This window comes from Vigna umbellata, chromosome 8 (assembly GCF_029865625.1).
Source record: "Vigna umbellata cultivar VRB3 chromosome 8, Vumbellata_1.0, whole genome shotgun sequence".
NCBI lineage: Eukaryota > Viridiplantae > Streptophyta > Magnoliopsida > Fabales > Fabaceae > Vigna > Vigna umbellata.
The window spans coordinates 27,770,029-27,795,234 of record NC_142172.1 but is presented as its reverse complement, the minus strand read 5'-3'; the positions used below and the strand labels follow the sequence as shown (position 1 = coordinate 27,795,234).

At 35.0% G+C, this 25,206-nt stretch overlaps 3 protein-coding genes across 10 annotated transcripts; all 3 read right to left on the bottom strand.

Annotated features, from left to right (window-relative positions):
* Positions 1-653: 653 nt before the first annotated feature.
* Positions 654-6,097, bottom strand: GR (glutathione reductase). Of its 5 annotated transcripts, XM_088096502.1 has the most exons (12): positions 5,694-6,097; positions 4,755-4,980; positions 4,364-4,642; positions 4,105-4,281; positions 3,580-3,633; positions 3,357-3,505; positions 2,139-2,202; positions 1,861-2,031; positions 1,633-1,770; positions 1,188-1,279; positions 992-1,082; positions 654-908 (listed from the first exon to the last, which is right to left on the bottom strand). In XM_088096502.1, the coding sequence occupies exons 1-10, from the start codon at positions 6,029-6,031 to the stop codon at positions 1,241-1,243; spliced, it is 1,635 nt and encodes a 544-aa protein (XP_087952628.1). In that variant the 5' UTR covers positions 6,032-6,097; the 3' UTR covers positions 654-908; positions 992-1,082; positions 1,188-1,240. The 5 variants fall into 5 exon arrangements, with proteins under 5 accessions (XP_087952628.1, XP_047162759.1, XP_047162760.1 ...); XM_047306803.2 differs by lacking the exon at positions 992-1,082 and having other exon boundaries at positions 654-960; positions 1,114-1,279; XM_047306804.2 differs by having other exon boundaries at positions 654-1,082.
* A 3,209-nt stretch (positions 6,098-9,306) lies between these two features.
* LOC124832572 (photosystem II reaction center W protein, chloroplastic-like) lies at positions 9,307-10,117 on the bottom strand. The gene is made up of 2 exons (XM_047306811.2): positions 9,924-10,117; positions 9,307-9,687 (listed from the first exon to the last, which is right to left on the bottom strand). The coding sequence occupies exons 1-2, from the start codon at positions 10,009-10,011 to the stop codon at positions 9,374-9,376; spliced, it is 402 nt and encodes a 133-aa protein (XP_047162767.1). The 5' UTR covers positions 10,012-10,117; the 3' UTR covers positions 9,307-9,373.
* Positions 10,118-10,503: 386 nt separating this feature from the next.
* Positions 10,504-17,536, bottom strand: LOC124832567 (putative galacturonosyltransferase 6). Of its 4 annotated transcripts, none has more exons than XM_088095923.1 (9): positions 17,405-17,536; positions 17,167-17,305; positions 16,996-17,030; positions 16,446-16,487; positions 16,186-16,333; positions 15,793-16,075; positions 15,019-15,376; positions 13,273-13,788; positions 10,504-11,618 (listed from the first exon to the last, which is right to left on the bottom strand). In XM_088095923.1, the coding sequence occupies exons 2-9, from the start codon at positions 17,276-17,278 to the stop codon at positions 11,355-11,357; spliced, it is 1,758 nt and encodes a 585-aa protein (XP_087952049.1). In that variant the 5' UTR covers positions 17,279-17,305; positions 17,405-17,536; the 3' UTR covers positions 10,504-11,354. The 4 variants fall into 4 exon arrangements, with proteins under 4 accessions (XP_087952049.1, XP_087952050.1, XP_087952051.1 ...); XM_088095924.1 differs by having other exon boundaries at positions 17,167-17,302; positions 17,405-17,535; XM_088095925.1 differs by having other exon boundaries at positions 13,273-13,782; positions 17,167-17,532.
* Positions 17,537-25,206: the final 7,670 nt, after the last annotated feature.

Below are 25,206 nucleotides of genomic sequence, written 5' to 3'. Positions count from 1 at the left end.
AAATTGATTTAATGAAAAAAAAAATCACACTTATTCTACTTAAAAAAAATAATAATTCAGTTGAATAAAAAAAATGTAAAAACATAAATTAAAAAAATTATATATATATAGAAAGAGAGAGAGAGATGAAAAAAAGTTAGACCGCATATTTATCCTGTGTTTTTCTTTTTCTATCATTATGAAAACGACATATGCGGCTTTCATCAATTAATGCTACTGACCAAAAGAATAAATACTTGTAGGCATGGTTATGTAGTTATTCTGGATATGCTTCATTTTTCCTTTCCATATTTTTCTAGCCCGAGAAGAACCAACTTAGAAAGAAACAAAATAGTATAAAATGTTTTAATCTTTATTAATATATTTAGCATGAGGAGACAGACGTTATTGAGATGAATCCATGGGTGTCAAAGTCTGGACAGGGTTGCAAGAAGAATTGGGTGGCTATCCCCAAGCTACCCTTTTATTTATCTAATCAGCAAATTACAGTTATCCTAAACGCATCCTATAAATCCTTTAACCAATAAACATATTATAACATTCATAACTCTCATATAATTTGACCACTAAATTTTATTTCTTAAGCCTAACTCCGCTCGTCCTATCATTAGTCCACAAGAATGGATAAATTTTCCAGTGAATAACGCCATGTATATTACACAAAAGAAAACCATTATTCATTATGACCATTGACTTTTGTCTTGATCCCCACTACAAATTCGATACAAAAAGACTATTTTAAATCAAACTCCCACAAGGATTTTCCTATTATTTTTATACATGAAAGGACTGGCGAAAGAAAAATGAAAATAATTAAATAAAATGGCAACGAAAACTTCACTCGCCTTCTCCGGGGTCACTTTAACATTCCATGCACTGTGCTGAAAACTCAGTCGCTGAAGATTGTCCTGAATTTCGTCCAACAATTTGACAATCACGATAATTTCAGTGATAACCAATCTGGTTAAGAATCAGAAAATAGACAACTAACCCAGTCAGTTACTGAAAGAACATATCATTTCGTAATTTTACTTGTCCACGTGTCATATGGCACCACTGCACGAACAAGATACTAATATCCACTGAAATTAAAATATTGAAGTCCAAACTCACCATTAAGAAATTTAACGCAGCAAGTCCCTACGAAAAAATATGTATTCTTTCAGCAAACAGAAATTCATTGATACCTTGAGGCACCGACTGGTTTCTTCGAGTATAACAATTAAGCACAGCAATATTGTTAAACTCCTGCTGCAGCTTTTACAGAACCTGACTTTCCCTGGTATTAAACGGAACAACCATTACTCATTCGCAACATTATATTATAGAAAGTTGCAAAACTACCAATTCAAAATTTTTAGAAGAATGCATCAATAGTATTGAAAATTACAGACTTTAAAGCCCAAATGAAAATCACATTGCCAGACCTTCGATAGCCAGTCAGAGAAAACAAATAGGGCAGCCGCAGCTCTGTTTTATTGTTATTTTTCAATAAATGTAGTGGCCTTCAGTTCCAAAAATCTATAATTGGTGTATTATTCATTACCACTTAAATCACCAAGGTATTCATTTTGTTGACCAAAATTCTAGACAAGAAATCAATGGAAGACAAGCTAAGAGTCATCGACTTACCTCAGATGATTGACTCTTTCGAATCCTCCTAGTAGGAATCCTCATGGTAACAAATTCCTCAGCTGCACTTGGGTGAACGCCTACTGTGGCATCAAAGTCAGCCTTGGTTAAGCCAGCTTTAATAGCAATTGCAAACCCCTGGGCATCAAGCGAATGCATATCAAGTGAATTGAAATTTCACGTATCGTTAACAAGGCAATACAGAGCAGCAGTAGCAACTCTAAAAACCTGTATAATTTCAGGAGCATCTTCTCCACACATATGCAGACCCAAAACTTCATTTGTTTTTGCAGAGACTACTACTTTCATAAACACCCGGTCAGGAAGCCCAGAGAGAGTAGATTTCAGTGGCCTAAAATCTGCAGTGAAGATGTCAATATCTCCATACTGTTGTACAGCCTGGAAAATCACAAAAAACGTCATAAAACATTAATCTGCACAACCGATTAAAATATGCACAAGACCATTTGCATGTATGAGAATCAGACACTGCATAATTCTCTCACCTGTTCTTCAGTAAGACCAACTTGTCCAATTGGTGGTTGAGAAAATACAGCGGCAGGAACAGCTCTAGATAAAGAGGAAAGTAACAGAATCAGTTGGTAAGCTATGAATTTACTAAAACATAGTGTGTACAAGTTACCAAGATTAGCTTCCGATATTACCTGCACGTTTAGGAATGATGAAACACATTATGGCAACGAAAAGCTAGAACATTACGTATGCACTAATGAATGATTGAACAGAAGATTTACTAGCAAGACACTGTTTGGCATTTTTTTCAACCGTTTCTCTATTATTAACTATTGGGTGAAATTCTATTTGGTTGGGTCCCAACAAATAGGAACTAAGCTCAGGAACTAAAATTTCAAACTGTTTGAAATACAATAAAGATTTTCGTTTCTTCACCTTTGCTGAACTACTCAGCTCTGTTCTCAATATTTGCAAATAAGGTAACGGAATTCCAAGTAATTTGACATTTTAACAAATAGTTTCATTAATTCCATCACAAATGTGAATTGAGATACATTGTCTATTACTTCTTTAATCATCAAAGATTTATGAACAAGCTTTCAAACAAATAAAAATATTTCAAAATTGTAATCATTGGGTGTGCAAGATTGGCAGAATAGAGATACCGATGATTCAACAGTTGGATTTGTATAATGATATTCTCTGTAAATAGTGATGTCATTTGAGGATATAACTGAGTCCCAGACCAGCCACTAAGTCAACATTGAAGGTTATATTTGAATTTCTTAATCCTAACACTGGTGTCTTAAAATGTATGAGCAATTCATGAAGATTAAAAATATTAGAATATGGATTCTATCTTTTAGCATATGTTTAAGGTTAATAATTATATTACATAATTGCCACATTTGACATCTCAAATAAATGTTTTCTGGAGTCCAGCGACCAGGATATTTCATTGTGTTTTTAACAATAAAAACAAGCAGTTAAAATGATTATCCAGGATTGAATTGCAATAAATGGAAAAATTATATTTTATAGGTATGAAGGAATAGTAATAATACAAAAAGTCAAGCTATATTTTACACAAACTTTATAAGCAACCGTTATTGTCACAGGACTACTTTTACACTCTATCAGTTCTTTTACCAATTTATAATCAATGATATTTTGTTTAAAAATCCATGTGACCTCCAGCAAAATGCAAATAAAAACCTATAACTAAACATGATGCATTACGTATATAATACCTATAATCAGGTTTTGTTGGGCTATCCTGAAACAGTGTTTTAACTAATGCCCCTGCCTCCATCAAAGCAACTGGGGTCAGATTTATTCTGTTTGTAACATCTCCAACTGCCCAGATTGAAGGAACTGATGTTTGAGAGTATTCATCAACCTGGAATGAAGAAGTGTGAGACCAAGATCATATCAATATACACCAAATAGAACCAATGATAAAGCTTAAATTACCTCTATTGCTCCATCTTTAGCTAGTTTCACACCAGCAGACTCCAGCCCTATGTTCTGCAGTGAAATCAAAGTTCATACATATTCTCTATGTTTTTGTCTCTTTCTGTTCAATGTGTAAAAATAAGATGCTTGCAAAGTAAAAATTTAAATATTAAAATTTGAAACATGTAACTCAACTATTAAGGAAACTAGGCCAACTATGGAACAAGAGAAAATACACCATAGTTCAAAAGTTCCAGACCTTTGAACTTCAATAAAGACAGAAATTAGCATGAAGCATCAGCATAGAATCATTCAAAGAAAATTAAGCACATAACTTAGGGAAAATATTGCCACATAACGAACTAAAACAATAGTTAAACACTTGTTTCTATTGATATATTTAATGATGTAAGTTGTTAATATAGGTAAGGTCAATCAAACTCCTTGCCTCTAAATCATTTTCTAAGCTAAAAAATATAGGCACGTATGTAAATTTCAAACGGTAGCTACTAAAAAGTAAAACTATACAACTGGAAATAATACCTTAGTATTAGGTCTTCGTCCAGTAGCAAACATAATATGTGAGAAACCATTCATTGTACCTTTGTTGGTTTTTAAAGTGAATGAACCATCAGCTGACTTCGTAATAGCTTGGGGAGACTCCTCAGGATGGATTTCAATACCTCTCAGAGATATTTGTTCTCCAATAAAATCTCTAATCTGCAGACAGTTCACAATTTGAATAGGACAGTTTACTACGCAGTACCAATTCTCCAATTATATATCATTCATGAGTGCATACCTCTTCATCAAATCCCCTCAGAACCTTCTTTTGCCGTATAAAGAGATGAACGTCGCTTTTCAAACCATTGAAGATACCAGCAAACTCCAAGGCAATGTAACCACCGCCAACAATAGCTATTTTCCCAGGTTGTGATGGTAAATCAAGGGCAATATCTGAATCTATTGCGTATTCCTTCCCAGGAATATCAGGAATGAAGGGACGACCTCCAGAGGCAACTAAAATGTGTTTGGCTGAATATTGCTTACCATTAACGTCAACCGTGTGAGCATCTATAATCTGCGGATTCCAAAAGCAACATTACCATAAAATAAAAACAAAATCTTCATTCATTGATTAATATATAGAAAGCTATAAAGAACTTCAAAACCAAACCATAGCATTATCCTACCTTTCCATGCCCTTCGATCAGCTTGACCCCAGCATTGTTCAAGATATTCTTGTAGATGCCAGTAAGACGCTGCAACTCAGCATTTTTATTAGCTATCAAACTACTCCAATCATGCTTGGGCTCACTGTCATAACTCCAGCCAAAACCATGACTTTCTTCAAACTCATGAGAAAATTTTGATGCATAAACAAGCAACTTCTTTGGCACGCATCCCCGTATTACACAGCTACAAGGAGAAGACAAAAAGGAAACATAAAAAATAAGCATTTGAATTCTTTTACAAAGGAACAAAAACTGAATAGCACAATCAATGAACACAGTGAGAAGGCCATAATAGAGGGATAATTAATTGAAATAGCTAAGTTGTAAACACTTATTCATACAAAAACCACCACCAGTTGAGTTTAAGGCTCAGTCATTATTGTGATATCGTAAAGAAAATAAGCCGGTTTGGATAAATTGCAATTGTATATTTAAAAAAATGAACTAAGTTTCTCCAATTGGTTAAAACTAGCTGTATGCAACACTTTAAATAAAGTTTTGAAGAAGCTAATAGATATAGATAGAACTTCTACAAATGAGATTATGAAAGTAATATGAGAAAAGCTTAACTCTTTTTTATTTTTTATTATCTATAATTGATTAATTACTATTTTGTACTTCCAAAAAGAAAATTAGTATCCATACTTAAATTTTTTTTAATACCTACACTAAACATTTTAAATCTATTGTAATTTAAGGACGGAAAGGAATTACAGTAATACCAGTATTTAAATATTTTCATTACGTTGCATCAAAAAAGCAATTCCATATTTAACACTGTGTGACTTGTCAAAAGAGCCTGTTAGCCTGAAATCCACTAATCCCTGTCCTCCACAACAAGAAACCCTAGTTTAACAAATCGCAAATGTAAAAACAGAGGGAAAACGAGAAACTCACGTTCCGCCGACGCCTCCAGTGGTTTCGGAAGCGACGGTGGAGAAAGGGAGCTCGCAGATAGCAACAGAAGCACCGTTATTCGCGGCGAAGCGAGCGGCTCGGACGCCGCCGCTTCCTGCGCCGATGGTGAAGAGGTCAAAGTCGTAGTGGACGGCGACAGCATCAGCTCCGTTTTGAGATTGGGCGCGCACGGCGAAGGTGCAGCGGCGCGTGAAAATTGGAATTAGGGATTTGGAGAAAGGGCGGCGGAGTAAAGAAGAGCGAGGAAATGGAAGCGTTTTGTTGAAGAAGAGAGTGTTGAGAGAGAGCGATGGCGAAAAAGAGAGCGAAGTTGCCATTGCTTTTGTATTTCTGTTTTTTTCACTTCTCTCTTTGTGGACTCCTTTTGCTTGCTAATGCAAATTTACTTGTCGCAATATTGCTTTATACTCCTTTTCACTTCTAAAATAGAAAACCCTAATTATGTAATTTTAGAATCATCAAATATATTCCATAAAATAATATACGTATATGCCAATACAAAAGATTCAAACAAGAAAATAAGAAGATAGTATTTCTTTTTTCTTCCAAACAAATATCATATTTAAAATACTATATTATAATTTAATTTATAAGTAGTAAGAATTATTTTTAAGAAAATATTTTAAAAAAATGTCATATGTATAAGGGTTAATAAGTGTATTAAACTTTAGCTTTCTTTAAAAACATGAAATAGATTAAAAATAAAGTGATTATTTTTAATTAAAAATCAATAAAATAAAATAAGTGTCCTAAATATTCAAAGTGTTTCAATTGCCTATCAATCAACTAATGCAATCAGCCTATAAATAAAATATTTCGAATAAAAAATGTTAATGTACTAATAAGTCATCTGTTAAATAAAGACATGAAATTGAATGAACTCTAAATTAAAATAACAATAATAATGAACTACACCATCAAAGTAAAAAATAAGAGAAATAGCACAATTTATGTGAAAAACATTCATTTATACAGAACATAAATGTCTGGTCCTTATTATATAAGTTTGTTTTTTATATTTTAAACTTTTTTTATATATTTAATGTATTTAAATTTATATTATTTTGATTTTTTAAAATAGTTATAATTTTAGATTATAGGATAGTGAAGTTCATATCAAAATAAAAATCTGCAATGTTGATACAACTGTGTAGCACTTGAGGAAGGAGAATAATATTTCATATCAAAGAACCACTTTATTCCATTTCTAAGACAAAAAAGTTTTCAACACTAAGAGTGTAACATCCCAATATCTCACACTGGATAATTCATAATTTATATATTGTAACATTACATTTACGGTAATATCCCGTAATCTCACACTTATAAATTCATAGTTAATATATGTCTACACATGTTTTAAACTCAAATTTCAACTATAAACTCATAAATATAATTCGAATTCTTCTAACTTATTCTTCTGTCTCTCTCTTCATTGGCACTGGATCAGACGACATTCCTTCATCTGCTCCCGTATAACGAATTATACGATCATCGCACATACCCAAACAAAACAAACACAAACAAGTAGGGTGAGCTAACATGCAACAAATCATTTATAAAACATGTATAATTACCTTGATATAAACATCATATAATAATTATGTTCGACACCCTCATACCACAATTCCTATTAGACACTCGTCTCACAATACCCAATAGACACCACAATACCTAATAGACACTCATCTCACAATACCCAATAGACACCACAATACCCAATAGACACTCATCCGGATGATACGTTGATGAGCGGTCACGGGAGGTTATGCACTTGTAATGACTTCTACTTCTTTTTACAAATACACTTTCAAAATACTTCATACCATTCACAAGGTTAATCCCCTCACTATGTCCAAAACCGGCACATAGATCAGAACCTCCTGCTCCTCTCACCACATAATTCATCCCTCTCTACTTGAGACTAGATGATTATTAGAGTATCAGGATAACCTCCAACTATGGGACCCTCAACATCAACATATACACAAATACCATAATATTACTGAATCTCTCCACGAGACTCATGCCATACTCATTTTCCTCAACTCACATTATACCCCTACAAAATCTCCCCATAATACTCATAACATGTTCAGATGCATAAATTTAAATGCAATATAATAAAATACAATCATCGCATAAATCACACAAACTCAATATATTGCATAATAATTTAACAGTACTCAATCTGTTCAATAGGATTTAAGTTAAAAACTTGTCGAGTAGACTTCCAAGAAAGAGAGGTGCGTCACAATGGACAACTTAAGTACCAAGTCTTTCCTTAGCCAAAGTGTTCCTCAACTAGTTTTTAACAAATTTCTTATTTACAGATTCAAAACAACAGCATATAATATTTATACCGAATTTCAACATAGATAAACATACAGTAAACATTAACAATATTCACACAGAATTTCAATATATGAATAGTAATAAAATAATACTAAATCATAATATAAAAGCATAGAACTATTAAATCATAAAAAAAACATAGAAAGGTTAGCTCCCCTACCTCTATTCCAGACTTAATCTCCTGCTCCGAATTTGTTTCCCCGAAACCCTTCAGAACCTCTACTCTTCTTGCAACTAAAAATTTCTCCCTAACTCTTTCTTCTCTATTTCTCAAGCTCTCACTTGATTTCTCTTCTCTTGGTGCAGAATAACCTTCCCTCCCATGGCTATTTATAGTAAAAAAAAATTTACTATTATAAATATTTTTCATGGGTCTTACAAAGAGCATTAACATTTTTTTAATTTTTCTACTCCTACAGCTTCTCCCTCGACGACGTTGGTTGTTGCAACGAAGTTCCTATTTGTAGAGCCTAAATTGTCTCCTTTGCAATAGAGAAGTTAACCCAAGACCAGGAACTTTTTCTTCTTGTTCAGATCTACCCATCTTAAGATTTTCTACTCAAACTTAAACCTTGTTTATTTCGAACATACCCATAATCAAAATATGGATATTATACTTTAACAATATTCTTTTTTACAACATTTTAACATCGTATACATATCATTTTATGATTAATTGATCCACATTAATATTTATAATTATTATTATTAATTATAAAATAATTTTGTACCAATCATACATAAATAATATTAAAATATTATAAAAAAATTTTGTCTAAAAGTATCACTATCCAAATAATATCAAGGTTGATTATTTAGACTGATAAAACCACTTTGGTAAAAACATAACTAAAATGGGCAGATAAATAACTTCTGCAATTTAGATGATGGATCAGATACGCTATTTAATGTTGCCAAAGCTAGATAAACCTATCGTAGTTGTATAATTTTATTTTAAATTATTACAATTAACCAGATCTGCACTCTATGGTCGAAAGAAATATAAGTAATAGGTGTAGTTATTGCAATTTGGTTCTTGGTTAATTGCGATTTGGAAAATTAATTGAAAACATTGGTTCTAGCATTTCTTAAATTGATTCTTTAAGCGCCACAAATGCTTCTTCTTCTACTCGTCCACTTTACACTTCCACCGTGGAGTAGCTGTTCATGTTATTTAGTGTGTGAAGAATTGAACAGACAACAGAAAGAAGTAGGAGTGGTGAAGATTGTGTTGAAGTTGAAAGAAAGAAGAAGAAATTAAGCACACAAGTTTGTTTTAACACAACAGAAGATGAATCCAGAATTTAAAGGGACAATCCCGACTCTTCATCCTCTTCAAGAGTTGAAGTGTAGACAAAGAAGAGAGCCCATACAAGAGCAAAGACACCCAACAGGATCCAACCAAGAAGGTTGTTGCTAAGCCCAAAGGGAAGCCCGGTTCCTTCAGTGCTTAGTCTCTCATCCACCAAGGCCATGGCTGGGCCAGACATGACTGCAGCACAGGTGGCTGCCATCAAAGATGCTCCCATCACCATGCTTGAGCTGCTTGCTTCCTTTACAGAAGGTTTTTCCTCCATGGAGCACCTCACTCTTCCCACCTTACCCATTGTTGGCAATCCTACATAAAATAATTTAATGCTTAAGAAAAGGGTTGCTGCATCAGAAATCATTATTCTAAACCAAACAATCAATTGAAACATGTATCTTAAAATTCTCATCCATCCAGATAAGATAACCAAAACTCTCAAGCTTTACTTATTTACTTTCTGGTTGCATGGCATGTTGAAGAAATCAGACATGAAAGAGCTTAAAGTCGTTATTTACAATGGCAAATTAGGATGAGAAAAGACAAACCAAGAACAGAAGATGAGACCCCAAGAGGCCGCTTTTGCACAAGACATGTGATCGAGGGGGTGGTGGTAGCAGCGGAGATGGTTGCCATCTTTTTCAGTAACTACGAATGATCAGAGTGTGGAACTGAAGTGGTAGAGTATGATCTGGCTGTAAAGAGTAAGGGTACCAGCTTAGTACCAAACCTAATGTTCAAGTTAATATCACCGATCCAAAGAGAGTCCTATACACCACAAAACATGGATAGATTTGTGGCCCCTTGTTAGATATCCTTATCTTTAGCAATCCAATCATTTCCAGCCATGTGTCAATTAATCCATTTGACGATCAACTTTCTCCTCATTCATCTAAGCTGATTTTAGGAAGTTGGAGCAAACTTTTTTTTTGTTAATTGAACTAATTATTTAATAAGAGAAAAATGATCAAGCAGTAATTATCATCCAATAACAACTATTTATATATAATAAATTTGTTAATTTCGATTGCGATAACTTAAAAATTCATAGAGAAAATCAGATTTTTACAGACAGAGCACAATTCTCACACATTGTTGTATAATATATTACTAATAAATTTCAGATAATGATGAAAATATGTCTAAAATATATTAAAAAAGTATAATTAACATTGCCCTCGGAAAAATTTCCCAGGATTACAAAACTAGAGGGATCGTTACACAGCCACATGAAAATGAAATATAAAAAAAAAAAAAAAATCAGCATTTCAAACAAATCACTCAAAATGTAACTTCAATTACTAATAATAGGCCTGCTGCCTTTCGTGCAGTATGATTTCCAAACCTTCCTAGTAATACCCTCGTGACCAATATAACTTCTGATATTTCATAGCCACACCATAGGAAAGAGAATGAGAAAAAAAAAAACCATCATAAACACTATGAAGACGTCACTCCTTTCCACTTTGTAAAGACTAGAGATCAAATCATCCGCACGGAACAATTCAAAACACAGCCGTCATCCCAATTTGCAATTGTGTTCTTCTAAGTAAATAAACCAGCTCCCAGTCGATGCATCATGGAACTGGGCAAGACCCACATTTGCTCCAAATTCACATTAAAATCTCTTCTAACAGGAAAGCAAGTATGAGTTGCTTCAACATGAATCACATTCAGGCCTTGTGTCGCCCAACCAAATACACACCGAATAGCAGAGAATGTCGGTATAAATTAAGAGACACTAAATATTTATATATACAACCAATTGCATCTGCAAGCAGCTACTGAATCTTCATCTTGACTATAATTTGCCAAAGTTCCAGAAATAAATGCAAGGAAATTTGGGGTAGTCAGAGATGTGGAAAACTCTAAAGAAGAATTGAAGAAATAATAACGTGAAGCAATCCGTGAATGAACCCTCGAGCCTGTCAACAACCGAAGCCCACTCAAATCGGGTCGAGGGAACTTTAAATTTTGAACTATGCCTGGAGATTGCACCGTTGCAAAAAATGGTTGTCATAATTCACATATTTGGTCCAAAAACTTTTGTATCTGCCCATGGCAATATCCAACCACGGCTTCCTAAGACCATCATAGTGTATAACGGCAGCCCGCTCAATCTCATTTCGATCGACATCTGAACTATAACCAAGGCCAAGAATATGCCACTGTCTATTCAACAACTCTGTCTTGTTATAGAAAGTGAGCCAGCCTAAAGGTAGACTTCCAACGCTCGACAACCCCTGCAAACATTATCCCAGACAAATACACAAGACAATTATTCCATTATAATTTTATTTTCAAACAATATCGGGGGAAAGAAATGAAAAGTTGCTCAAACAAATTAACATTTGTGCTCCATCTAAAACAGTAATTTGAATGATGAGACGTACTCCCATTATGATTCAACCACCAAAATTAGATACAAGAAGAAAACGCCAATTTTGAATACAAATCTAAAAAATGCCTTGGTGATATCAAATCTTTGCCTGATAATAGCATCCGATTCAGGTAATTCAGAATCAAAACTCAAACTACTTGGTTAAGGATGCTAAAATGCAAAAAAGATAATCGCAAGTGATGATCAATACAATTGAGGTTCAAGAACTTGGATGCCAAACATTGTTCTTCAAATTACCATTACCTCATTAATGTCAAGAGTCTAACCGAAAATCTAATGAAATTTACATCGGAGAAATTTGGTTGGGGTAAAATAAGGGTGGACAAAAGATCCAAATTATGAAATCCAATCCAGAATAATCCAAATCCATATTACTTCAAGTCTATTTAAATGGATTTTTTCCAATTCAAATCCATACTTTTGTATTTTAAGTCCAATCCACTTAATTAAATTTAGATTGGATCATATTTTGGATTTTGAAAATCCAAAATCAAGGGGGTTCTAAGTTGAGATAAAGGTTTAGCCACGTCAGCTCAATCCAAGGTTGAGGAGTTAGCCCAAGCTGAAAGTTGAGTCAAGTTAGCCTAAGACAAAGGTAAAGCCAAATCGGCCTAGGTAGATTCGAGTCATCCCGGTCAAAGGTCGAGCCAAGTTGACCTAGGAAGTGAAGTCAAATTAGCTCGGGCTAAAGGTCAAGATGAGTCAACCCAAGTCAAAGGTCGAGGCATGTCTACCAACTCGAAGATTGGGGAGAGTTAGTCTGGTTCGAAGGTCAAATTGAGTCTGCCTAGACTGAAGGTCCAGGCAAGTTGGCCTGGGCCAAAGGGTGGAGTCGAGTCATCAAAAACCCAAGATTGAGTCGAATCAGTCGAGTCGAAGAATCGAGATGAGTTGGTCTGGACGAAAGAATTGAGCGTAGTAGAACAAGGTCGAAGGTCAAGCCAAGTCAATATAGGCCGAAATTTGAGATGAGTTCGTCCACACCAAAAGTCAAGTTAAGTTGGCCTAAGACAAAAAATCAAGCCATGTTGGCCTCGGTCAAAGGTCAAACTGAATCGGTCATGACCGTAGGTCAAGCCCAATCAGCCCAAACCGAAGAATCAAGATTAATTGACCCAATATAAAGGTCAAGATGATTAGGCTCAAACCCAAGTCGAGCCAAACCTAGGTCAACATGAATCAGCTTGGGTTCACGTCAAATTGAGTTAGTCCCACCCAAGTCTTAATAGGCCTTATAGTCAAGTGTATTAGATTGATCTTACAGGATTTAATCTAATTGACAAAGTGGATTAATCTAGATTTAATCCAATTTAAATTAGACCGAAAAAAATCATATGTAGTTGATCTAGTTAAAATGGATCTGGATTATAGATCCAATCTATTTTACTAGATCTAGATTGGATCTAGACTAGATTTTGAAAAATCCAATCCATGACAACCTTTAGTGTAAAATATTGAAGTGCACAAAACTAAATAAAGACATTTTTTAATCGTACCATTTGCAAATAATTGTGATAGACAGCAGTTAAATTGTGTCTCCTCCACTGTTGCAAATCAAACAAATTCATCCCAAATGCCCATGTGCAAGCATTGATATCAAACCTCTTTCCAATTAATGGATCTGAAAAGTTTAAGAACATGTCAATCCTATGAAATGGGATTTTTCCTTCTTGACAAGTTCCAACTGCTCCAATTACGTTTCCCTTCATATCCATATTCCACAGTGCACTGAGATCTTGTTGTACCACCACATCATGATCAAAGAGCACAACCCTATTTAGAGCAGGAAAAATGTCCGGAAGATAGAAACGTAGGTAGTTCAATTCAGAGGTGTATCTTGGATCGCTGGAGTTACTTTCCAGGAAGGAATTGTCCTTGGACAACCATTCAAAGTTGTCTATGCTCTGTACGTGGACTGTAGCTTTCCCAGGAGGATTTATCAAGAACCACATTGAGATTGCTGGTAAGTTGAGTGATTTGGTCAATACATGGAAAACAAGTTTCCCCTGTTCCTGCAATTTGGAGTTCATTGTCAAGCTTTCTAACCACAATATATATACACACTTAATGAGAACTATTAAAAATAGTATGTTTATGGAGTAATGAGAGAAGAGAAAGTAAAGCAAATGATAACACAAAGTATATTGTTGATAATCTATAATTTGTTGCAGTACCTTCATCTCATACTCCTATTTATACTAATAAATCGGCCAGGTACTTGTATTACTAGTACGAAACCAGCCCATTAACAAACCAAACTAAATAAGGAAACAAAACGTGAAATATTGAAAAATCAGGAAAACAACTCCTAATATTGCTTTCTTAATTAGATGATTAATTGATTTTATAATATTTTCTAAGTACTTTAGAAACTAATATAAAGATATGTTAAGTTAGCATACTTTTAACAATAATTTTCTCAGAGATTCCCACAACTGCAACTAAATTATAATGAATCCACAACTTTACAAGATAAAGTGACATGAATTGATGCAGAGAGACAACATTCTTCTGAAAAAAAAAAAAAAAAAAACTTATTTAGACACTTTAATACAGATGCTGAGAAATCTGACGAGGTAAAACGAGCTCCCACTAACTGGAAATGACTGTTTATCAGGGAGTGACTAACAATAATTTTCTTTTGGAATATATATATCAACCCAATTAAATAATGAAAGGCGACATACTGTAGAAAGAAAGTGAAAGGAGAATTTTATTTTCTAACAAACTACATTGAGATAGATCATAAATCATCTTAGGTATTTGCTGATTTGGCTTCTTGATTCTGAAATAAGTTCTGTAACATTGAAAGCTGCAACTAGAATAACTATTCTAATTTTCAAGTAGTCAGGGTCAACTTCAAATAACATTGTGTACAATTTGTCCTGTAATTAACTCCCCAAGGTTAGGGGGAGGGATTATAATCATAGATCAGGTTCTTCCCCCAAGTTCCTATTTTCACCCTCTCAAATGTCAAACAAGCATTTTCGAGTAATATTGGAGAGAGGGACATCAAGTCATCAACCACCAAAGCAACCACTAACCACTAGGGACTTGTCTACTTTGAAATAACGTGACAGCTAAACTTATTAGTATGAGTTAGTATCTCTTTTTCTTTTTCAGCTTTTTCAGCACATTGGAGTCACAACAGAAACATTAGCTCAAAAAATATTAGAGAGTATCTGTGTTGAAAGAAAAAACAAGATAAAAGTTAATCCAAAAAAAAAAGTAAGTTATTTTACCTTGGCAGATGAGATAGTAGAGTTAACAACTGCTGCACATGCCAGAACATTGTCAGAGAAGACAGCATAATGATAAAGTTCTGTGCGATGAATATTATTTTCATTTGGAAGTTTTCTCTCCTCTGGCCTCAATGCAAAGTACTCTGCAGTCAACTGCATAGAAAGACAATGAATGCCTTTTGGAGCAGTCCTTGCAGCAAGATGTACAAGATATGTTGCTTGATGTCGCTGAGAACGGACTTGCTCTTCAACCTGACGCTTCATTGTATTGAGCTTGGCAGCCATATTAGAACAGTCAGGAAAAGCACGGTAGACTTTAGACAGTGAAGCTTCCATGTGTCTCATTTTCTGCAAAGCACTGTGAACTTCACTTGTTTTCAGATTGAAAAAAATTGTCAAATTTTGTTAACAATTCTTATCAAACAAAAAATGAATGTGTTATAGCCAATCCTAAACCCAGGTAAATGAGTGCGTTAGGCTATTCACAAACAACGTAAAACCCATCAATATACAAACATGGATCAAAGATAACTCATTTCAGATTTGATGATTTGATCTTTAATCAAACCAGTGACACTGTGATCTATGTAACTGATCTCACCTAGCGGAATAAGGCTTTTGTTGTTGCTGTATTCAGTTAAAAAATTAGCAATTAACCATAGTGATTGTGGGACAAATTCAAGTTTCATATTTACTCTCTTCAAGGATCAAAACATTAGCAGTTTTCACTTGAAAGTTCTAGATGCAAGCATAGACTTACATGGGAAATTTTACCTCATTGACAGATCTGAATCCTGGGTGGCTTCACCAACTACTAATTCCATCTCTCTTGATAGCCGCTCCAAATCTCTCAAGCGCAAATTGCTGCTTGGTGGTGCAATTTTCAAGTATGCCTTGGCTAAATTAAGTTGATTCTTAATCTCTTGAACCTTCTTGGTTGTTACTTCAATATTCTTCTCTAACAGTCTCTGTGAATCATGTATATTCCTACCTTGAGACGTGAAGGATAAATCATTCTGCTGAGTTCCCTGGTGTTCTTTTCCGTGTTGATTGAAACCTGAACTCGACAATAGTACAAATTTCAGACAGTCCCATATACTTTATCACTTAAGTGGCCATATGCAAGCCCAAAATTAAATAATAAAACATAAACTCATATATACCAACCATTTATTTCCAAAGTGGCGCCTCTGTATCCCGCATTTCTAGATTCGTTAGAATCATGATTGTTTTCTGAATCGTAACCAATTGTTGAAACAAAATCTTTTTCCGTATAAACAACTTGATTTGGTTCATCTAATTCTTCAGCAGCTTCCTGAAACTCAAAAACAGGCAGAAAATTTAAAAGTATTATATGTCAATTCACTCGGAAAAGAAAACAAGTACTTAACGCAATGAGGAAAATTCATTATCAAAACCCTTATTACCTGTTCTACAGCATTTAACTTCAAAGTATCCGTCCTGTATGCCTACAACAAAAATAAATTAATAGCAAAGATCGTTTAAAACAATCCATAGGTGTTTGGTATTGTTATTAAATAAAAATTGAAGTTTTACATCGAGAATGAAAAACCTTGATGACACAAAAAAACAGATATAAAATTATAGTTCTAACTGGAAAAATACACCAGTAGCACGTATCAAACTGCATCTAAGTTTTATCCTAAAATAAATTCAAGTTCCAAAGCGGAGCATAAAAGCTGGTATAGTTCAACTAGCTGCTTTGAAAGGAACACAAATGTTTCCTCCACTTAAAACAAACAAATCCGAAGTAATACGATTCTCCGCTATAAATTCCGGGAAAGTGCGAGAAATTCCGTTGACAACTCCACTCACCGACACTACATTTTAAAATCCAGTACTAAAAACCAAGGCAAGCAACATATCCTCCGGCTCAAACTCTTTCGTGGCAACCAAAAGCAAGAAGAGCTAGAAACAGATTTCAAAAAAAAAAAAAACAGGAATCCGGAGTCTTACAGCGCGATATAACTCTTCGAGAAACTCTCTTCTTCCTGAAACGACGGCAACATAAAGGCGCAGAATCAATCGAAAGAGTCACAAAAAATGGTGAAAGCAAAACGACATTGCAAAATAACAAGTAGCAAAGAAGCACGTGATGAGAGAGAAAGATAGAGGAATTGAACTTACCGAGAGGAGTGAGAAGGTTGAGGCGGTGAGAGACGAAGACGAGGGGAGCGACGACGGAGAGAGAGAGAAGAGAGAGGATGAAAATCCTCTGGCAGCGACGGATTTTGCTCATTGATGAGTTTGGTTCTTCTGGATCCTACTGGAGAAGTAGTGCGTTACATTACATTGCGTAGATTCAGATCTTGGAGGGGATATGATGTTTCAACCCGAAGAAACACGCACGTAGGGTTTCACTTACCGTTTCCGATGATAGTTAGTGTCAGCGAGATAGAGAAAAAAGAAGCAGAAGCTTAGCTTTGACTGTGGTTATAGTTCCGACACGGCTACCTGTGAGTGACAGTCGGTGAGAACGAGCAAAGTCAAGTATAATTGACTGCGAAAATTATTATTTATATATACAAAAGTTTCCAAACAACCATTTATGTTTTTAGAAGAATAAATTCATAATAGTTTAATTTTTAAAATAATTAATATGTTCTTATTTTTAACGAGACTTCGGTCGGGTTTGGTGTGACCCTACTAAAACACTCTTAATTGTGTTGAAGACTGGGTGGATGCTAGAGACTGGACGGACGAACACTGTTCAACGTACTGTAAGATGAAGACCAAGCGGGCTTTGCTCAAAGCGGGCTACCATTGGGAGCTGGACGAACGTTGAAGACCCCTTAAAACATTTCGAGATGGTTTCGAGATCGGACGGTTCTTGATAACTGGACGGACACGTTGAGGAATAGACGGATTCGTTGAAGGCCGGACGACCACCTTGATCTTCCCATGTTCCAAGTTGTTCATTCTCCCTCCTCCTCCGAGCCGGACAGGCGGGTACCTGTCAAAGACACTCCGACTCTCAAGTTACTAATGTAACTGAGCGGTAAGTAATGCATGTATTTAGACACTCCGACACTTTGAGAAGCTTGAGTTGGCACTCGAGGACGTTTCCAAGTAGAATAACCCTGGTGGTTTGAACTCTAGAAGTAAACCGTTGTTTCAAGTCAGGAATATTAAACTTAATTTTCCTAAATTTGATGGTACAAATGTGCTGCAGTGGATTTTTAAGGCTGGACAATTTTTTGAGTATTACTCCACTCCTTAGCTCCAATGGTTCACTATTGTTGCGATTTATTTCGAGAAGGATGTTGTACCTTGGTTTCAAATGATGCAAAAAACAACCCCTTCTAATTCTGGGAAGGTTTTACTAAGGCATTAGAACTATAATTTGGTTCTTCTCCTTATGCATGCCCATGCTCTGCTCTATTTAAACTATCACAACTGGAATCTGTAAATGATTATTATGTAGAGTTCACTGCTTTGGCTAATCGTGTTACAGGACTTACAGTCGATGCCATATTGGATTGTTTCTTGAGTGGCCTCAAACTTGAAATAAGAAGATATGTGTTGGCTCAGTCACCTAATTCTATTCTTAAAGTTGTGTCCTTAGCCAAACTTTTTGAAGAAAAATACACTCCTCAATTGAAATCTTACTTTCCCTCTAGCTACCCCAAACCCTCCAACACAAAACCAATCACAAGCCAACAATTGAAACCAAATGTCTTACCACTCCTGTTACCCCATCGAACATGAAACCATTTAGCCAACCTTTCAAACCACCCACTTTTAAAAACATCACACTAGCTGAAATGCAAAGTCGCAGAGAGAAAGGATTGTGTTATACTTGCGATGAAAAATTCACCCCTAACCATAGATGTCCTAATAAACAATACCTTTTGTTGCAATATGAGAAGGATGAGGAACCTTTAGATGAAACAAACCCATCTCCGCAACTTACTGATGCCAACACTGAACCTCTTTTGGACCATCATCTCTCCTTCAACGCTTTTAAAGGCTCTCACGGCGTGGGTACCATGCACTTCCAGGGCTCTATTCAAGGTACCTTTCCTATTATGGTGGGCAATGGAAACTCCTTGATAGTGGAAGGCCTGATTCGAGAACTCAAGGTGGCAGTACAAGGTCATACACTCACTCTTCCAATCTATTTATTACTGATTTCTGGAGCATATTTGGTTTTGGGTGCATCCTGGCTGACGACATTAGGCCCTCATATTTCAAATTACAGTGTTTTGACTCTGAAATTTTACTTAAATGGCGAATTTGTTACTCTACATGGTGATAACTCTATGACTCCAACCCCAGCACAATTCCATCATATACGGAGAATGTTTCACACCTATGCTCTTGATGAATGTTATACTTTACAACTTCATGTTCTTAAGAGGAGGCAAAAGGATCAAGGGGTTGATTTCTCTACTGACTTACAACCGGATCTAGCCCTTCTCCTATATAATTATAGATCTGTTTTCGACAAACCTTCGGGCTTACCACCTGATCGGTCTCATAATCACCGGATTCCCTTGTTGCCAGGTACTAATCCTGTGCAAGTTTGACCTTATCGGTATCCCCACAACCATAAGGCGCAGATTGAACACATGGTTGCTGAGATGTTGAATGAAGGCATCATTTCTCCTAGCAACAACCCATTCTCTTCACCAATACTATTATTAAAGAAAAAAGATGGTACATGGCGATTTTGTACCGATTATAGGGCTCTAAGCACCATCACTGTTAAGGACAGCTTTCCCATCCCTATGGTTGATGAATTACTTGATGAATTGGGGGGTGCTCAATATTTTTTCAAGCTTGATCTTCACTCAGGCTATCATTAATTTTCTGTGGCACCAGAGGATAGATTCAAAACTGCTTTTCGAACTCATCAAGGCCATTACAAATGGCTAGTTATGTCGTTTGGGCTCACCAATGCCCCATCTACCTTCCAAAGCTTAATGAATTCAATTTTTCACGGGTTGTTGATAAAATCAATGTTAGTTTTTTTTATGATATATTGATCTATAGTGCATCATGGCCACTTCATTTACACCACTTGGAAGCTGTACTTCGAATTTTACAACAACACCAGCTATTTGCCAAATTGTCCAAGTGTCATTTTGATATACAAGAGGTGGAATACCTTGGTCATATTGTCTCGAGTAAGGGTGTCTCGATGGACCACAATAAGGTGAAGGCAATTTTGGGTTGGCAAATCCCAACAACAGTGAAGCAATTACGAGGATTTTTGGGCTTGACCGGGTACTATCGTTGATTTATAAAGGGTTATGCTTCCATCGCTGCTCCCTTAACCAATTTGCTTAAAAAGTCTAATTTCCATTGGGATTCTCAAGCCAATCTTGCTTTTGATAACCTCAAGACAACTATCACCAAGGCTCTTGTATTGGCATTGCCGAACTACTCCAAAGCCATTCATATTGTCAACTGATGCATCAGGGACAAACATCAATGTTGTTCTTAGTCAATCCCAACACCCAATTGCTTTCTTGTCCAAGAAATTGTCACCACACATGCAGAAGCAATATGCCTATACGCAAGAATTTAATGTAGTCACTAAGGCTATAGCGAAATTTCGGCATTATTTACTTAGCCATAAGTTCGTCATACGCACCAATCAGAAAAGCTTAAAATGTCTCATGGAACAAACCATTCATACTCTAGAACAACAAGCTTGGCTACACAAGTTATTGGGGGTATGATTTTACCATTGAGTATAAGCTTGACAAGGAGAACCTAGCTGCATATGCTTTGTCTAGATCCTGTTTCATGGCTTTTTCTAGGCCTAAGTGGGATCTCATCACAAACCTACGTGATGCAGTTGTTTCATATTCACAACTCTTTGATATTATCAGACTTTGCAACGCAGGCAAACCCCCAAGTCCTTATTACTCCATTCATAATCAGTTATTGTTCTAGAAGAACAGACTGGTGGTACCAGCTCAACATCCCTTGATTACAAATATCTTACAGGAGTTCCATAGCTCTCCCATAGGTGGCCACTTGGGTATTGCGCGCACATCGGCTAAGGTTTCTTCTCAGTTTTACTGGCAAGATTTGCACAAGGATATTAAATCTTATGTACAACAATGTTTGATATGCTAACAAGCCAAATCCTCCACTACTTTGCCAGCGGGACTCTTACAGCCCTTCCCTATCCCCCACCAAATTTGGGAAGACTTGGCCATGGGTTTTATTCTTGGCCTTCCCCCATCACATGGTTTCTCTATGATTATGGTCGTCACTAATTGTCTCTCTAAGTATGCACATTTTTGCACGCTTAAGGCAGATTATTCAAGATAGCAAGTAGCTGAAGTTTTCATGCGATACATTGTGAAGTTGCACGAGATACCAAAATTCATAGTTTCCGACCGTGACAAAGTCTTTACAAGTAATGTTTGACAACAACTTTGTAAACTCAGTGGCACTTCATTAGCGATGAGCACCACCTACCATCCTCAATCTGATGGTCAATCTGAAGCTCTTAAGCGATGCTTGGAAATGTATTTAAGATGTTTCACCATTGATGACCCGAAAGGCTGGAGTAAGATGTTGTCATGGGCAGAATACTGGTATAATACTTCCTTCCAAACTAACATTGGCATGACACCCTTCAAAGAAGTTTATGGGAGAGACCCCCCTACTCTTCCTAATCATGTGAAGGATGCTACAGAACCCCCTTCTTTACAGGAAATGTTGATGTATCGTGATCACACACTACTCTGTCTCAAGCAAAAATTGGCAAAAGCGCAAAATCTAATGAAGAAATATGCGGACAATAAACGAGTTCATGTGGAGTTCCAAGTGGGAGACCTTGTGCTTGTGAAACTCCAACCTTATCGGCAACATTCAGTCACCCTTCGCAAAAACCAGAAACTTGGCCTTCGTTACTTTGGTCCCTTCCCAGTAATGCAACGAATTGGACTTGTTGCTTACAAATTATCATTGCCTCCCACATCAAAGATTCATCCAATTTTCCATGTGTCCTTATTTAATCCATTCAAAGGAGAAAATCAACAACCATATATGACCTTGCCTTTTATCACCGATGAACATGACCCTGTCATTCAACCGCTCAAGGTGTTACAATCCAAAGTCATCTTACGCGCAAATCAACATATACCTCAAGTATTGATCCAATGGGAAGGATTTGATATCTCCAGAGCTACTTGGGAAGATGTGAGTACTTTGCAAATGGAACATCCTAACTTCAACCTTGAGGACAAGGTTGATCTCCATGGAGAAAGCAATTTTATGAATGGCACGGGCAATGAGCAGGTGAAGAACGCAGAACCCAATGGACACATGGCAAAGAAGGAGAAAAACAAGAGCAACCGCAAAAGTGTCAAGAAAAGAATAACCAATTCTGCACTGAAGGATTTTTTGTGGAGCACTACGTGAGTATAAGAGAGGATATTGCTATAGAGGAGGGGGTAGAAGATTGGAATTGTCTCTTTCTCTCTCTTGACCCTTTTTAGGATATTCTCTAGCCATTCTGTTATTTTTGCTGTCAGCTTTTTGACTCTTTCATTTCAATTTCTGTGAAAGTTTCCATATTCCACACGACAATATAAGTTTTCTTCTTCCATCTATTTCATTCTTATGCATCAATATCAGCATTCCTAACATCACAATAATTTCTTAAATTTTAATTATATACGAGCTTATTTATATGGCTAAATTTTAGAGACATGATTTTCTGAGGATAGGTTTAACATAGTTTATGTAAATTAAATGATGAAAAAAGTCTTGGTTTTAAAGATATAAAAGGCAAGATGAAATTGAAGATTAGGCACCAAAAAGCAAGGGCTTTAGAAAGAAATTTTGGAATAAAAAATGTGAGGAAATAAAGAGACTTACGTTGAATATGTGAAGATAGTTGAATATGTGAAGATAGTTGAATATGTGAAGATAGTTAAATATGTGAAGCTAGTATAAGGAATACATGGTTTGAAGACATAATAGAAGGAAATGTAAGACAAGAAAATAACATATTATTTTGGATGTAGGAGTCTATAATAGCTCCTTCACACTTTCTACTACTTCTTTTCGTCTTATTTAAGGTCTCTTTCATAATATTTTTTAGTTTTCTTCAGTTAAATTCAAGCTGAGTGGTGAGTACCTGTAAAAGGCACTTTGACTCTCAAGTTAATAATTTATATCGATCGGTTGTCACATTTAAGTTTTAAATGTTCAATAAATGTAATCATCTACTTTCTTACCTTACCTTTGTATTTATAGGTTTCTAAATAAACTTTTGATTAGAGTCAACCCAATCACGAGCCAATAGTTCATAAGTATGTTTTGCCTTGTTAATCATGCTGGATTTATGAAGAGCAATTTACCTTATACTTACCGATTAGTCAGTTCCGTAACGAAGACCGACCAATTATATGAAACAAGGCCCCAAGCCTGTTTGGGCAGATGTTCGCAGTTGGGAGAAAGTTGACCGGTTGATCAACATAGAGGAGTATGTTGACCAACCGGTTATATGGTACACATACAATTCTAATAAGATATATAGGTTAAAGACAAACTACATGGCACATATATCCTAGATGGTATGCTAATTCAAATATGAAACATGTAACACTAAATAAGCATGCACAATGGAAGGATAATATGTGGAAATGAACCATTATTTTAAAAAAGAGTGGTTTAATTGAAAAAAGTCTCAAGCAAATTTATTGTTTGAAACAGTACTAGAAAATATTGATTGTTTTCGACATTCTACATCAATTTTTAGAATTGATGTAGATCTCACTGAGGTAAAAAATGAAAGACCTTTTACCTTAATTGATAACCATGTAAAAATTTTACATACTATGTTAATTGTGTATCCAACCAATGTAATATCTTCATTTTCTATATTGGTTGTAGGTCAATGCAATATCTCATCTTCCTATATGTAATATTATTTTTTTAAAATAGATGTTCAGAAGTTACATTTATTTGTTACTTTACTTTTTTACATTTCTCATACAAGACAAAATATAACAATATTTGTATTACATCAAACAATATAACATCATTATACAAATATTTGTAATCAAATATAAATTTTAAAATTATTTACTTAAGATAAAACATGTGATTTCGCGAGAAAAAATTGATAGAATTTTCACGATAAAGAGAAAAAGGAAGAGGTGCACTTCTTTATATAACATTGTCTATATAATGTTGTGAAGCCAAATTTATAAAAAAATTACTAACTTTTTTTTAAATATTAAAATCAAATTAAAAAAATCAAAATTTTACACTAGAGAAAATAACATGAAGTTATTAGTCAGGAAAAAGAAGACACTTGAATGAAAAATAAAAATGACAAAAGGTGTTCATATATGTTCATTGAATTTTGAGGAGTGAGAGCAATTTTATGGATATAATTTTTTTGCTTAACAAGTTTTGTTAAATAGTGTGATCACAAATAATAATCTAAGATATAACCTTATATAAGTGGTAGATGCCTTTGTGAGAAGAAAGAGGAAATTGTCGCTAAATGACAAAATTAATCTCATATTTTCAAAAATTGAGCAAAATGGAATAGTAAAGAAAAAAAAATGAACATATAAAACTAGCAACATATTCAAAAGATATAAAGTTAAATATAAAATTAAAAACAATTTTACCTAATTCAATAGTCAACTACAAAGATGGCATAAATATAACATAAAAGTTGGAATTATAGTCTTATAAACAAACTTGATGTATTATAAAGCCTAATTTGATTTGAGTGAGAAATTAGTATAAACATGTTATTAAAAAATCAATATATAATATGATGATTAAAACACTTCAAATACTTCCTTTATATATATATATATATATATATATATATATATATATATATATATATATATATATAATAGGTTTTGAAGTCACACAAATAAAAGAAAAATAAAAACTGTTCATTTGAAGTTAAAAATCAAAATGGAATAATTAAAAATATAAAGAACCATAAATACTAACAACTAAATGTGAAGCTAAAAAAATTCAGTTGAGGTGCGAGTACATTGACCTTGGGGTGCAGGCGAGCGCAGAGAAGAGAAATCCCCGCCAACAAAGCGATTACACGTAATAGTCTGTTAATCTAGAGTGCGCAGCATAAGGTAGGATAGCGCAAAGGTGCACGTTATCTTTGCATCCGACATCACAATCTATCTGCTCGAAGAAATCGAACAA